Source organism: Canis lupus, chromosome 24, assembly GCF_048164855.1.
Source record: "Canis lupus baileyi chromosome 24, mCanLup2.hap1, whole genome shotgun sequence".
In the NCBI taxonomy this organism is placed as follows: domain Eukaryota; kingdom Metazoa; phylum Chordata; class Mammalia; order Carnivora; family Canidae; genus Canis; species Canis lupus.
The window spans coordinates 15560023-15575280 of NC_132861.1; the positions used below are offsets into that span (position 1 = coordinate 15560023).

Here is a 15258-nt window from a genome sequence, read left to right on the forward strand (position 1 = left end):
TTCTCATGAGAAGAAGACTTATCAGTTCACAAAGAAAGACAGATGCTGACATCTAAGGATCCATTAATAAAACAGTAGGTCCTGGCTGATCATCCCATAGGGAATCCAGTCAGTCATCAATACACTGTCTTCCCTACACACACAGCCCTACCAATCAGCTTTGTTAGTATATAAATCTTAAAACATGAACACACAACATCACTAATCCCAAGAGAAATGTGAATCCAAACCACAATGAGATACCACTTCACACCCACTGGGATGGCTATTAAAAAAAAAAAAAAAAAACAGAAATTAACAAGTGTCATGAGGATACGGGAAAATTGTGTGTTATTGACAGGGATGTAAATGGTACAGCTACTGTGAAAAACAATGTGGTGGTTCCTCAAAAAGTTAAACATAAAATTACCACACAACACATCAATCCCACTTCTAGGTATATACCCATAAGAACTGAAAGCAGAGACTCAGATACTTATGTTTGCAGAGACTCAGATACTTAGGTTTACAACAGCCGTATTCACACTAGAAAAAGTAAAAAAGTGCAAACGCCCATCACCAGATGAACGGATATACAAAATATGGTATACACATAAAATGAAATATTAATCAGCCTTTAATGAGGATAAAATTTTGATATATGCTACAATACATACAATACAACTTTGAAGATATTATGCTAAGAAATGGGAAGTGAGCAGGAAGTAATAAACCAAGGACTGGCTATTTTTAGTTCTTGTAGTTCCACTATGCTTTTAAAACCACATTCATATTAAAAATTTTAATTTGATTCTCTTTTAGAATAACAAATGAAATTTTATTTACAAAATATTCAGGTAAAAATGCCAATACAGAATCGTTCTTTTCCACTAAAACATCAAGAAGTGCTAGAATCTACTTACCAAAAATCATCTGAGGATGGTTCTCTTGTCAATTCTGGAAAATGACTGCCAGAAAGAGGGAAATAGAGTGGTCACAAAACTGTGATCAAAAGAGGCACTCACATAAAAACATTCTCCAGGATTGATCATAGGCCATGAAACAGTCTGCATAATTTTAAGAAAAGTGAAGTCCTATCAAGCGTCATTTCCAACTATAATAGTATAACTAGAAATCAACCAGAATGAAACCAAAAATTCACAAATATGTGGGATTAAATAATATGCTACTGAACAACCAATCGGTCAAAGAAGAAATCAAAAGGAAAATCAGAAAATATGTTGAGACAAAGGAAATAGAAATATGACATAGTAAATCTTATGGGATGAGGCAAAAGCAGTTCTAAGAAGGAAATTCATAGTGACAAATGCCTACACCAAAAATCAAGAAAAATATCAACCTAATTTTACACCTAAAAAATTAGAAAAGAAGAACAAATGAAACCCAAAGTTAGTAAAGGGGAAAAGTAGCAAATATTAGAGTAGAAATAAATGAAAAAGAGAAAAAAACAATAGAAAAGATTAATGAAACTAAGAGCTGGTTCTTGGAAAAGATAAAATTGGTAAACCTTTAACTAGATCCACAAATAAGAAAAAAAAAGGGAACTCAAAATTAGAAATGAAAAAAGAGATATTAAAACTGATAACACAGAAATACCTGGAACATAAGGCACTACTATGAACAATTATATACCAACAAATTGGACAACCTATAAGAAATGGATAAATTCCTAGAAATATGCAACAAACACCGTATCATGATGATGAAACAGAAAATCTTAGATTGATTACTAGTAAGAAGATTAATTTAGTAATCAATAACCTCCAAACAATCAAAAGTCAGGTCCAGACAGCTTCATTTGGGTGACATTTTCCCAAACAGTCAAAGAAGGATACCAATCCTTATCAAACTCTTCCCAACAATAGGAGAGAAACTTCAAATCTGTTTTACAAGGTCAGCATTACCCTGATACCAAAATCAGACAAGGATACCACAAGAAAAGAAAATTACAGGCCAATACCCTTGCTGAACATAGGTGCAAAAATTCTCAGCAAAGTATTAGCAAACTGAATTCAACAATACATTTAAAAAATCATACACCATGATCAACTGAAATTTACTCCAGGGATACAGGGATGGTTCAACACCTGCAGCCAATCAATGTAACACACCACATTAACAAAATAAAAGATAAAAATCATATGATCACTACACTAGCTGCAGAAAAAGTATTTGACAAAATTCAACATCCATTTATGATAAAAACTCTCAACAAAATGGGTACAGGGGGAACATACTTCAACATAATAAAGGCTATATATGACAAGCCCACAGTTAACATCATACTCATTAGTGAAAAGCTAAAAGCTTTTCCTCTAAGATCAGGAACAAAACAAAGATGCTCACTCTTGCCACTTTTATTCAACACAGTACTGGATGTCCTAGCCACAGCAATCAGGCAGGAAAAATAAAAGGCACCCAAACTAGTGAGAAGTAAAACTACCTCTATTTGTAGATAACATGATACTATATGTAGAAAACCTTAAAGAATCCACCAAATAACTCTTAGAATAAGTGAATTCAGTAAAGCTGCAGGATACAAACTCCATACATAAAGGTCTGTTGTATTTCTATACATTAATACTGAACTATTAGAAAAGAAATGTTTAAAATCCCAATTACAGTTGTATAAAAAAAATACCTAGAATAAATTCAACCAAGAAAGTGAAAAACCTGTATACTGAAAACTGTAAGACATGAAAGAAATTGAAGATGCAAATAAATGGAAACATACTCCATGCTTTTAGACTAAAAGAATTTATATTGTTAAAATGTCCATACTACCCAAAGCAATCTACAGAGTCAATCCAATCCCTTCCAAAATTCCAACAGCATTTTTCACAGAAATAGAATAAATAACTCTAATTTGTATGGAACTACGTAAGACCCAAATTGCCAAAGCAACCTTGGGAAACAAAAGCAAAGCTAGGGGCATCACATAGTCTGATTTCAGACTATTATTACAAAGCTATAGTTATCAAAACCAGACAGTATTGGCATAAAAACAGACTCACATAGATCAGCAGAACAGAAAAGAGAGTCCAAAATCAAATCCATGTACTTACGGTCAAATAATTTCTGACAAAAGTCTCAAGAATATTTTAATGGGAAAATCATGAACTCTTCAATAAATGAGAAAACTGGACAGCTACATGCAAAATAACCAAACTGAACCACTATCTTTAACCATATACAAAAATTAACTCAAAATGGACTAAAGATTTGAATGTTAGACCTGAAACCTAAAACTCCTAGAAGAAAACATAGGTTGTAAACTCCCAGACACTGTAATGATTTTTTGGATCTGACACCAAAAGCAAAGGCAGCAAAAGCAAATATAAACAAGTGAGACTACATCAAATTAAAAAGCTTCTGCACAGCAAAGGAAATCATCAACAAAATGAAAAGGCAACCTACCTATAGGAGAAAACACCTGCAAATCCTATACCTGATAACATGATAAGGGATTAATATGCAAAATATATATATAAAAAACTCATAGTACTCAATAGCAAAAAAAAAAAAAAGAAAGAAAGAAAGAAAGAAAAAGAAAACAAAACAAAAGAAAAAGAAAGAAAAGCCAATCTGATTAAAAATGAGTAGAAGATCTGAGTAGGCATTTTTCCAAAGAAGACATACAGATGGCCAACAGGTACACTAAGATGTGTTCAACATCACTAATCATCAGGGAAATGAAAATCAAAAGCATAATGAGATATCAACTCCTACCTGTTAAAATGTTAGAAGAATTAACAAGTGTTGGCAAAGATGTGGAGAAAAGGAAACTTTTGTGTGCTGTTGATGGGAATGTAAACTGGTGCAGCTGGTATGGAAAACCATATAGAGTTTTTTTCTTTTTTTCTCAAAAAATTGTAAATAGAACTACCATATGACCCAGGAATCCTAATTCTGGGTATTTATCCAGAGAAAATGAAAACACTAACTCAATGTGATATACTCACCTCATGTTCACTGCAGCATTATTTACAATAGTCAAGATATAGAAACAACCTCAATCTCTAATCAATGGATGAATGGATAAAGAAAACATGGTACATGCACACAATGGAATATTATTATTCAGCCATAAAAAGGAAACTTTGCCATTTGTGACAATATCCATAATAGGATATTATGCTAAGTGAAATAAGTCAGACAGAGAAAGACAAATACCATACAATCTTACTTAATACATGACTCAAAAAAGAAAAAAAAGGCAGCAGCAGCTTATAGCCACAGAGCATAGGTTAGTGGTTGCCAGAAGCAGAGGGTAGGAAGTGGTCAAATAGGGAGAAAGGGGCAAAAGGTACAAACTTTCACTTATAAAATAAGTAAGTTGCAAGGATTTAACAAACAACATTGAGACTGTAGTTAATAATAAATACTATTGCATATTTGAAAGTTGCTAAAAGAACAGACCTTAAAAGCTGCACTGCAAGAAAAAATAAATTTTGTAACTGTATGCGGTGACAGATACTAACTAGACTTATTGTGGTGACCATTTTACAGTATATACCAACACTGAATCATTATGTTGTACATCTGAAACTAATAATGTTACATATCAATTAAACATCAATAAAAAAGACAGGCATTCAGATCAAAATATGAGTAAGGCATTTATTAGATTATAAATATAAATATATAGAAGATAAATTAATAGAATTAAGGTTTTAAAATTAAATTTATAGCATTAAATCCAAGGATTTCTCACTAGGCAAATATTTGCAGAATAAACTGGCTAACTGTTCAAAGTTGGGGCCAATTAAATTTTATTTATTTTTTAAATTTTTAAAAAATATTTTATTTATTCATTCATGAGGGATACAGTAAGAGAGGCAGAGACACAGGCAGAGGGAGAAGCAGGCTCCATGCAGAGAGCCCAATGTGGGACTCGATTCCAGAACTCCAGGACCATGCCCTGGACCAAAGGCAGATGCCCAACTGCTGAGCCACCCAGGCATCCCCAGGACCCATTAAATTTTAAATACATTGAGTAGTAATTACATATCTAAACCTCTTATAAATATCCTTCGAAAATATCAAAAAGGCATTTGGCTAGCAACTAAAAATAAACTCATTTTGTTAGAAGAATACAAATCAAATTTTTAGTAAGTGATAAATATACTTACCCATAGGTTACCCCAGCAATGCTACACTTCTTGAAGTTCATGATATTGCATGTAAGCGTTCCAGTTTTATCAGAAAATAGGTATTTTACCTACATCAAAGAATGGAAGAAACATGCATCAAAAATGTAGTTAAAAAGAAAAAAAAAGTAGTTAAGATGCAGAGACCAATAGACAGTCTTTCCTTCTATATTTTTCAAAATTTCTATTAATTTTAAAAGGCAAATTTCTTTAAAGTAAAATAAATTTTATAATTATATATGTTACAATTTTATGTTATTATAAAATTAATATATTTTAATGCTTAGACCACTTAAAAATCTTTTCCACTAACCAAGCCTAGAATCGAATTGTGTGGAAATGTGCAAAGGAGGCTCCAGAAACAGCCCTGGAGCCATGTCGACCTATAAGCATAAGCACTAAGTTCTGCCACAAGGTAGCTCAAAGACACAGATCAGTCTCCAAGCTATTCCCACCATCTCATACCTCACTCTTAGTGTTCAATATATCAAGACAACAAGCTCAGGCTTTGGCAACTCTTAAAATATTTTTTATCACTACACTCCTAGTTGGATTAAGAAAGCATATCCTAAAACAACACAGAGCAAACAAAGCTCTCCCGTCACAATAACATTTAAGATTACATGAAGACAACATAGGACTGCTATAGATTATATATAACTTTCTGAAACTCAAAGGTTTACAAATTTAATACACAAAGCTCTCAATATACAAAGATGAAAAGACAAAATTTCTAGAGGTCAACAATCTAAGCATTTTGACATAATTAACTGAATGCAAAAGAAATGAAATCTAAATGCTTATGTGCTGTGTGAATTAAGTTCTCTCCAGTGGATCATGTGACAGGGAAGAAGGAGAAGAGTTCAAGATCACAAGAGGGTAGGTTCCGAATACTAAGGCATCATACGGACGGACTCTAGAAAAGTCACCTCATCCTTCTTGGCTCCAATTTCCTCATCTAGGAAATAAAGAATTTTGCCAGAAGATACAGAACATAATTTTATGTGTAACATCCTGGAAAAATATGTCCAGTTTCTTCACAGTTTTCTAAAGAGAGCCCATGATTGCTGCTGGATGTACTCCACAAATCACAAATGGAAGCTATGCTTTACTGTTTTATGGAAGAGGGATTAATACTGTGAATTATTTATTCTGTACTTTTTTTTAATGAGACAATATAGGCAAATATACTATGAAGTATTTTAAAGCAATCAAAGGGCTGTCAGGTAAAGGAAAATTATTAATGTTCCTAAAGAAGTCAAATAATACATAGATATAAAAAGTATGGGTCATTAATGCTCCAACTATAAATAAGTTTTTATATGAATTTTAAATGAAGTAAGTCTAGGGATACAAAAAAATTCAATAGATTCAGCTTTCCAATAAACAATGTCTTTCTGCCCCTTTTTAGAAAAAATTATAAGATTGTATCAAATGTTTAAAAATGCAAAATTTCCAATACAGAATTATCCAGATTTGCTCTCATTCTCCTATTGAATTTTAACTTATCCTTAAGTTCCAATTCAAAACTTTTGGAGCAAGCAAAGTTTTCCCATATTCCCAATTAGGATGAATTATTATCCTGGGTAGAACAGGAGCACTTTTTGTTTTGTTTTGTTTTGTTTTGTTTTTTGAACTGGAGCACTTTTAATCCTTTAATTACTGGAATCTAGTTGAATGGGTCCTGAGAACAATAGTATACTGAGCACTATGCTAGACTGACCAAGGCAGCCAAAGACCTTATCCCAGGCACAACCACACCCAAAATGGGCTCAAAAGGCTCCAGGAGAAAATAGACACCACATCACTATCATGTCTCTCATTTTACAGTATTCATATTTGGGGATACTGGTACGGGGACCTAGAAGAAAGATAAATTTACTCTACCCGAAAAACTGAAAAAGGGTTCAAAGAGAAGAGAAATTTAGTCTGACATATATAGCACCCACCCCTGTAGGGCTGTTGGGAGGTTTAAATAAGATGTATAAAATGAAATTATCATCTCTAATTGCAGTACATTCAAAAGGATAGTCCTTACAGTAATTTCAACAGAAGATGAAGATATAATGCAAAACAACTCATTAAAGGACACATGGTTTCAAGGGTGATGACAAAAAAGAAACTTATTCCCTGGGATTTTCCAGAAACAAAATCTAAAACATGTGAGAAATTTAGTAGATTTATGTCCTTCAAATTAGCTCCTCCATGTTTTGTAAGATTACCTAATACCTACAGATCTGAACCACTGTTTTCCCTATCATTTACTCCTGATAAACAATCTAAAATAATATTATACTTTATTTTTCGTATTTTTTTGCAGGCACCTTCTAGATAATAAAACACATCAATGCCTCAAAAAGCAGGTCAAAGCCAACTAACATTTCTATTTCACAAAACTTTCAAATGCTATATATAAAGCTCTTTAGACATCAAAACTACATAGAGAACTATTTTTCCAAAATGTTTTGTGGTTCTAACACTGGGCTCCCCTGATGCTAGAGTCACCCACCACTGCCACAGGTCCCAAAGAGGCTCTCACCTGCCCAAGCTCTTCATTAAGGTTTGAGGTCCTGGCCATTGCGGGAGTGTCATTTCCTAGATAATACATGTCTGTGTCCTGAGAGAGAGAAGGGGTGAGGGAGCTTCAGAAAATATATACAATTAATCCTTCATTTAGACTAACACAGAAAAGAAGCTACAACAGATAACTTAATATTAATGCTCATTTTTAATTTGGGGGTGATAGTACAGTGGCTATTAGTATAGAGAAATGCCGTAATAGAAGAAAACATGTAATTTACATACAGAAGATTTGGTTTCTAGATGATTATTGCATGACCTACACTAACCCATACTTCTGAGCTCAATATCTCCCTCATGGGATTGTTGCAAGGATCAAATAAAAATGCACATGAAAGTGCCCAGTCTACCAATATTGGCTGCTGAGGTCCAGTGCTTAATGGCCAGGGCAGTTCCCTTAAAATTCCACCTCCACTCTTGCAACCAAATCCAAGTCTATGGTCCTCATAACCTTTGATATATAATGCACACTGAAACAGACAACGCCTATGAGACCTCTTGTGCAGCACTAATCAGACTGTAAAAGCAGGAGAAGCATTTGCAGTCATTTTATCCCCACTCACCAGAAGGCATGCATCTGCTAAGCACTCTGCCTCCATCATCTCACTTAATCCTCATAAGAACCCCATGAATAAACAGGCACCAATATCCTCTTGTCTCACTGACCAGGAAGCTGAGGTGACAGGTAACTAGTCATTGCCATCACCAGCTCAATGATAGCTTTGCCAGAGATCCCTTGCCAGTTCTCTGGCTAGTTCAAGTCCTAGACCCAATCATAAATTATCCATATTCCTCCTTTTCTGGGGGCTCAGCTGTAGGACTGATGCTCTGAGAGAATATGAGAAAACGTGGTTGGCATTGTTCCGGCAGCTCAGCTTTGAAGCTCTGCTGAGATACTCACCCAGTTTATAAAAAGAGCTTGAGTGTATTTCACAACCTCAAGAGTCACCAACAGACTAATGGGAATAAGATTGTTGTATAGGATGATGAATGTCAACAAGTTATATCCGAAATTATCCGAGGTTGTGTCTGTGGACAAAAACCAGAGTAACTGTATAGCTTCAGTTTGTCTCATTCGGTTTCCTTTTACTTTATTATTGGGAACTTTTTCTAAAAGATGTTCACAAAAAAAGTCTACTGGCTTACATAGAAATTTTAGAGATTTGAGTTGCTTATGTAGAAATTTAGAGATTTGAATTAAACCAGTTATTGACTATTTACTATATGGAATGACCTGTGAATACAATGACTATTAATACAATCTCTCCTAATAAAGAGTTGGCTTCAAACAGGAGGTTGTAGGGGAGGGGAGTAAGCAGGAGCAAGCCTGCCCCTCACTGACCATGCAGCAGCATACATCTACTGAAGAGAAGTTCATAGGGCATTGCTGAAACCAGGACAGGAGGGTTTTTTTAATGGGAAAGCATGGTCACCAAAGGCCAGCCAGAAGAACAGAGGCTTTAGTCTAGTTTTAGCAGAAAAAGACAGCTAACTAAAAAAAAAAAAAAAAAAAAAAAAAAAAAAAAAAAAAAAAAGCATAAAAAGAATACAGGCATTTCAAATGGCTGTGAGGAATATCTACAACCTCACTAAGGTCAGAGTCTATCTGGGATACTCCCAAAAGTCTCAATGGTAGCAGGAGAGGGAGGCAGGAAGACTGAAGCCTATTTATTGAAGATAACAGAAGAAAATCTTAATATAAGAGGATCCCTAAGGATGGATCAAGACCCCTAGGGGGCAGAATCCAAAACAGAAGTGGGTCAGCTTAGACAGGAACAGGAACCAGGAGAGGGAAAAGAGGTACAAGGTCTATATCGAAAGAGAAAAGTTATTTTCCTGATGATCATGACACACTAGTTGAGGGAAAAAGTAGTAGGATCTTGGCAGGAGGAGGGGGGGACTGCAGAAGACTAAAGGTTTGACTGGTATTAACGATGCCTCTTGAGGGAAACTGGTATTTCAAGATAGTGAAAGGCAAGGATTGGAAATTAGTAATTTCAAACCGCAATTGAGTTTTTCAAACCACAGTTGAGTTTTTCCCCCAGGAAATTAGTCAAATGGTGGTTGTTTGACAGCCTGAGAGTTCTGGAGGGTAGTTGTGATGGCAAGATAAGAGGCTGGGAAAGTAAAATAGGCAAAAACTAGTCAGTAGTTTTATTTTCCTACCATCCTTTCATTTACTTTTCATCTACTAAGGCTTCCTGCTGATTGCTTCTTTTCTTTCTGACATGCTACTTTGCTATCTTGTTCTTTTGAATTAAGTGGTTGCTAAATAGGATCTCTAAGTACCACAGTTAACAAATGTCCCTGAGGTATAATCTGCTTAGGAACAAGTATCTGCCAATTAGAATTATGTATTAAGAAATTTAAAATTTCAGGTTTGAATACAGGCCCAAAATAGCTTTGTGCCATCATACAGGTGATCAATAAGCAAAGCATATTCAGGAAAGACCCTATGTATATAAGTTCATTCAGCTAAACAAGAACAATCAAGTAGAGATGAGTGAGGACACAATATGATAGAAATTGAAGTCAAAGCTCCAACCGTGACAATGAGAACGTGAAGTCTGATGGCTTTATAACAGAGCGACTCCAAATTTTCCATGAGAAAACAAAGCAGACAGCATGATGGGTGGGACAAAAAGACCATTCTTTCATCATGAATCATGCAGTTCATACTGGAGTTTGAAATTGCCTAATGTCAAAACTATGAAACTATATATGTACACGAAGTATTAGTCTGCATATCTGAAGCTAGACATATAACATGGTCCAAATCCAAATTTTAAGGACCAAAACCAAAGGTTTTGATCCAACCTATGAGTCCCAGACATATTTGTAAAGTGGCAACAATAGTTCTCCCAGGCAATTAAAAGTGTTTGATTTTTCTGCATGAAATAAATAGAAAAGGGAAAAACTGTTTTGATCGATTTAACCAAAATATACTTAAAGAGTAACAGAAACCTCAAAGATTCCAAAGTATTAAAATTCAAATTTATTTCTCAAAATATTTTGTCATTAAATAAATTCCATTAAATGGAATTGCTGTGTAAGGAGATTGGCAAATCTCTCCAAAAAAGGAAGAAATAAAGCTGAACAAAATTATCAAAAACTAGCAGTTAAGGTGCTTGAGAGTTGATCACAGTGCGTACAAAAAAATTCAAAAGCATGTATTCAAAAAAATCTACTTAATGTAAGTGGAAACCTTTGGCATTTATGTCAGAAGCTATTTTTCTCTCCTTTCCCCTTGAGCCATGATGCTTAAGTTCTGTTCTGGATGGGTGGTTGTGACTGGCAGCTCGCATCCCCCACCCCATCAACCCCTGCTCCATATTGCAGAAATTCTATCCCAAGGTGAGGCAGGCTGCTGCTCCAGAGTAAGGCAGGTTGTTAGGACAGGAACAGACTGAGGAAGATGACATTATTTGGAACATAGCATGAAAAAAAGACATGCCGGGGGCACTGTCAAAAATAATAGAGATCTCAGTGGCTAATAATCAGAGAAGACAAATATCTTACAAAATCAGTAGGAGCAAACAAAGGAGGAGACTAGCCAGAAATTAAACAGGGATATCCATGGAAAGAAATGGTCAAAGAAACCTTGGTAAGATCACACCGAATCCTGGTAGTCCCAAAGGTCATGTCCATGCACAAGGCTGTAGCTGCTTAGGAGAGACCAGACAGGGTACTTATGAACTACTACTCCCTGAATGAATGTGAGCAGACTTTAAATTCCCCGAAAGCTGAAGGCATTACACAAGCCATGCATACATAGATCAAACAACCTCTGACCAATCACTGGCTAACCTCTAAGCTATGCTTACCCCTAGGAATCCAGACTTAAAAAATAAAATCAAGAAGAATGCTAATGAGGACAGGGTTTCTTTCTACAGCGCTGAAAATGTTCTAAAGTATGTAAGGGGTAAAGGTTGCACATCTGTGAAAATACTAAAACCCACTCTATACTTTAAACTATACATTTTAAAGGCATTAAAAAGTCAAAACATGGAAATAAAACTGAGCAGTAACAGCAGAGGCTATACACTGCAGGAGAAAACAGACTTCATAGAATTTTTCCAGGCAAGTCACTAAATAGATAAACAAAAACAGCAACAAGCCCAAGGAAGAGGAAACAGAATCCAGAATTGCCAGAACATATTATCCAAAGCGCCCAGTTTTCAAGAACAAAAAAAAAAAAAAAAAAAAAAAAGGAAAAAATCTGAAACATACAAAGAACCAGGAAAAAACAAGCAATAGAAACTGCCCTTGAGGGGGACCCAAATGATGGACCAGAGACTTCAAAGAAGCTATTATAAATATATTTAAAGAACTAAAAGAGGGGATCCCTGGGTGGCTCAGGGGTTTAGCGCCTGCCTTTGGCCCAGGGCGCGATCCTGGAGTCCCGGGATCGAGTCCCGCATTGGGCTCCTGGCATGGAGCCTGCTTCTCCCTCCTCCTGTGTCTTTGCCTCTCTCTCTCTCTCTCTCAGAAATAAATAAATAAATAAATAAATAAATAAATAAATAAATAAATAAATAAATAAATCCTAAAAAAAAAAGAACTAAAAGGAACTTTTATGGAATTAAAAGAAATTATGATGACAATGACTGATCAGAGAACACTGATAAAGAGATGAAAGAAAGAGCCTAGCAGAAATTCTGAAATTGAAAAGAAAAAGAAAATCACTAGTGGAACTGAAGAGTAGATGTGAGCTAGCAGGAGAGAGAAACAGACAAACTTCAATATAGATCAAAAGAGATTACTCAATCTCAAGAACAGAAAAAAAAAAAAAAACAGAATAAGGAAAAATTAACACAAACTAAGGTTACATCACGTGGACCAAAGTGTACATAATGGAATTACCAGAAAGAGAAGGGAGTTTGAAAACGTGGCAGGAACAATATTTGAATAAATAATTGCTGAAAACTTCCCAAATTTGGTGAAAAATACTAATGTACATATCCAAAAAGCTCAACTAAACTCTAAACAAACTCAAAATTACTGAAAACTGAGGACAAGTTTGAAAGCAGCAATAGAAAAACGACTTACATACAAGGGTAAAAACTTAGTAAGATTAACAGCTGACTTCTCATCAGTAAAATGGAGGCCAGAAGGCAGTAGGATGGCATATGCAAAGTACCAAAAGGAAAAGAACATCAACCAAGAATTCTACAATTCTTGAGAACACTGTCTTAGCAAAACTGTGCTTCAAAAAAAAGGAGAAACTAATACATCCCAAGATAAAAATAGAGGATTTGTTGCTATCTGATCTGCCTTACAAGAAATACTAATGGAAATTTTGCAGGATGAAAGGAAATGACACTAGATGGGAATTAAATCCACATAAACAAAGGATATCAGTAAAGGTAATAATACAATCACCTATAAAAGACAATTACATATTTTTATCCTTTCCTTTGAATTTAAAAAATATGGCAAAAATGAATATAAAAGTACATCATTGGACTTTATACAGATGTAATATATATGACAGCAATGACAGCACAAACGAATGAGAGGACAAAGCTACATGAAACAAAGAAATGACACAAGCTGGTATCTTAAATTTACAGAAAGAAATGAAAAATACTAGAAATGATAAGTATGTTCATATAAAATAACTCTGTAAGGATATTTTTTCTTTTTGCTTAAATAGACATTATAAAATATAAGGCAATAATTATAACATGTATACTGGAGTAGTAACATATATGTAATAGATATGACAATAACATAAAGCAAGGGAAGAAATGAATCTATACTGGAGTAAATTTTCTGTATTTTACTGTAATTAAGTTAGTATTCATCTGAAGCAAATGCTGATAAATTAAGACATTTATTGCAACCCCAAGAGCAACTACGAAGAAAATAATTTTAAAAATTGTTAAAAATACAATCATCTGAATATAAAACAACTCCATATGTCCATCTTCATTTCATCCCACAACTCCTAATCTTTCAGGAGGCTGGCCTTTTATACAGTAGCCAAAATAATGAAGGATGGCATGGCCACCACACATAAACCATACTTTTCCAAAAGTGGTCCTACTTTTATCCTACATCAACAGTCACTCGATCCTCACACTTACCCATCTTCTTGATGTACCAGTTCTTTCCACCTTGAGATCCATTCCAGTACAGGGCCCCCACTGAGCTCACCAAGGCCATGACCAAGAGGATGCCAAACAATACCAGGATCTGCACATTAGTCACTTTCTCAACATTCGATCTTTTGAGAGGTGCCTTTGTGGAATTCTGTACAATAGCATTGAAAGTGAATAAGAGTCATAGAACAGGCTTGAGTTAAAGAGTTGAGAGAAAAGGAGGTAAGTTAACCAAATTCAACAAATAAAAAGTGAAAGAATGTACTTTTGCCAAATAACCAATGAAATTAAAACATGCACCATACTCCTGAATGAACAGCTAGTTTTGAATAAAGAACACATTTTGACTCCTCATGATTCAATCTGTACTTATTTACATTTTAGTTTAAAATTAGCTACTTTTGCAATCATAGAAAACAAGTTCTAAATTACTTAAAATCAGTTTAAAAGATATCAGAATGTTATTAATTCAAGAGACACTAGAAACTTAAAGATTCTGTACCATAAAAATCTAGACTGAATCTTCAAAATAATATAATTCTATAATTAATATACAAAGAACTATTTTTGCAGTATAGTTTCCTCTTAAAATTGAGAAAAAAGACATACACAAACACATACACATAAAAAATGCAAAATAGGTGTTGACATCAATAGGTATCAAAATAAATGAATGGACAAAGTTCATTTGGAAAAATGTGTGTGAACAGGAAACAAGCAGGAAAGCTCTAGTGGATGTGAGAAACATGAGTGCATTCTTGAACTATAAACAGAATGTTGACAGGAAAGTAAAACAAAAATGGAAGACAGCCTAACCATCTATAAAAATACATGCTGATTTCTCATGGCAGATGAGGAGATAATCCCGGCTGGAAGAGAATCCAGTATTGGCAAGTGAAATCAGAAAGATTCATTAAAGCCAGATTCGAGGACCTCTGCACATAGGTGGAAAATCTGAAACTATATCCTCTCAGTGTTGGAAAAGTCAATGGAACTAGTTTCACTAAACAGTTATGCACCTGAAGTCACTTTACTAAAAATTTTCTGATTGTCGTGGTGGGAAAAATAATGGTTCCCCAAATGATGGCCATGCCCTAATACCTGGATCCTGTAAATACATTATTTTATGTGATAAAAGGGGTTTTGCATATGTGATTAAATTAAGGATACAACTGGGGCACCTGGGTGGCTCAGGTTGAGCATCTGACTCTTGGTTTTGGCTCAGGTCATGATCTCAGGGTCCTGGGATCAAGCCATGTGTCAGGCTCCACACTCAGCATGGAGTTTGCTTGTTCCTCTCCCTCTGTTCCTCCCTCCCAGTCACTTTTTCTCTCATTAAAAAAAAAAAAAGAAAAAGAAAGTTTAAATTAACAAAATTAAGGATATGACTTAGGGAAATTATCTTGGATTATGCAAGTGGGTCC

General features: G+C 34.8%; 1 protein-coding gene across 16 annotated transcripts in view; it reads right to left on the minus strand.

Moving 5' to 3' along the window:
• LOC140615803 (phospholipid-transporting ATPase IB) overlaps window positions 1-15258 on the minus strand; it is a 570784-nt gene that overhangs the window by 399969 nt on the left and 155557 nt on the right. For 15 of the 16 annotated variants that reach the window (XM_072795750.1, XM_072795748.1, XM_072795745.1 and 12 more), the window contains 5 exons: window positions 13820-13985; window positions 8632-8759; window positions 7690-7767; window positions 5133-5221; window positions 903-947 (listed from right to left, as the gene is read on the minus strand). In XM_072795750.1, the coding sequence (XP_072651851.1) occupies window positions 903-947; window positions 5133-5221; window positions 7690-7767; window positions 8632-8759; window positions 13820-13985 (506 nt within the window). The remainder of the gene's footprint in view (window positions 1-902; window positions 948-5132; window positions 5222-7689; window positions 7768-8631; window positions 8760-13819; window positions 13986-15258) is intronic. The other variant, XM_072795737.1, reaches the window with a different exon arrangement.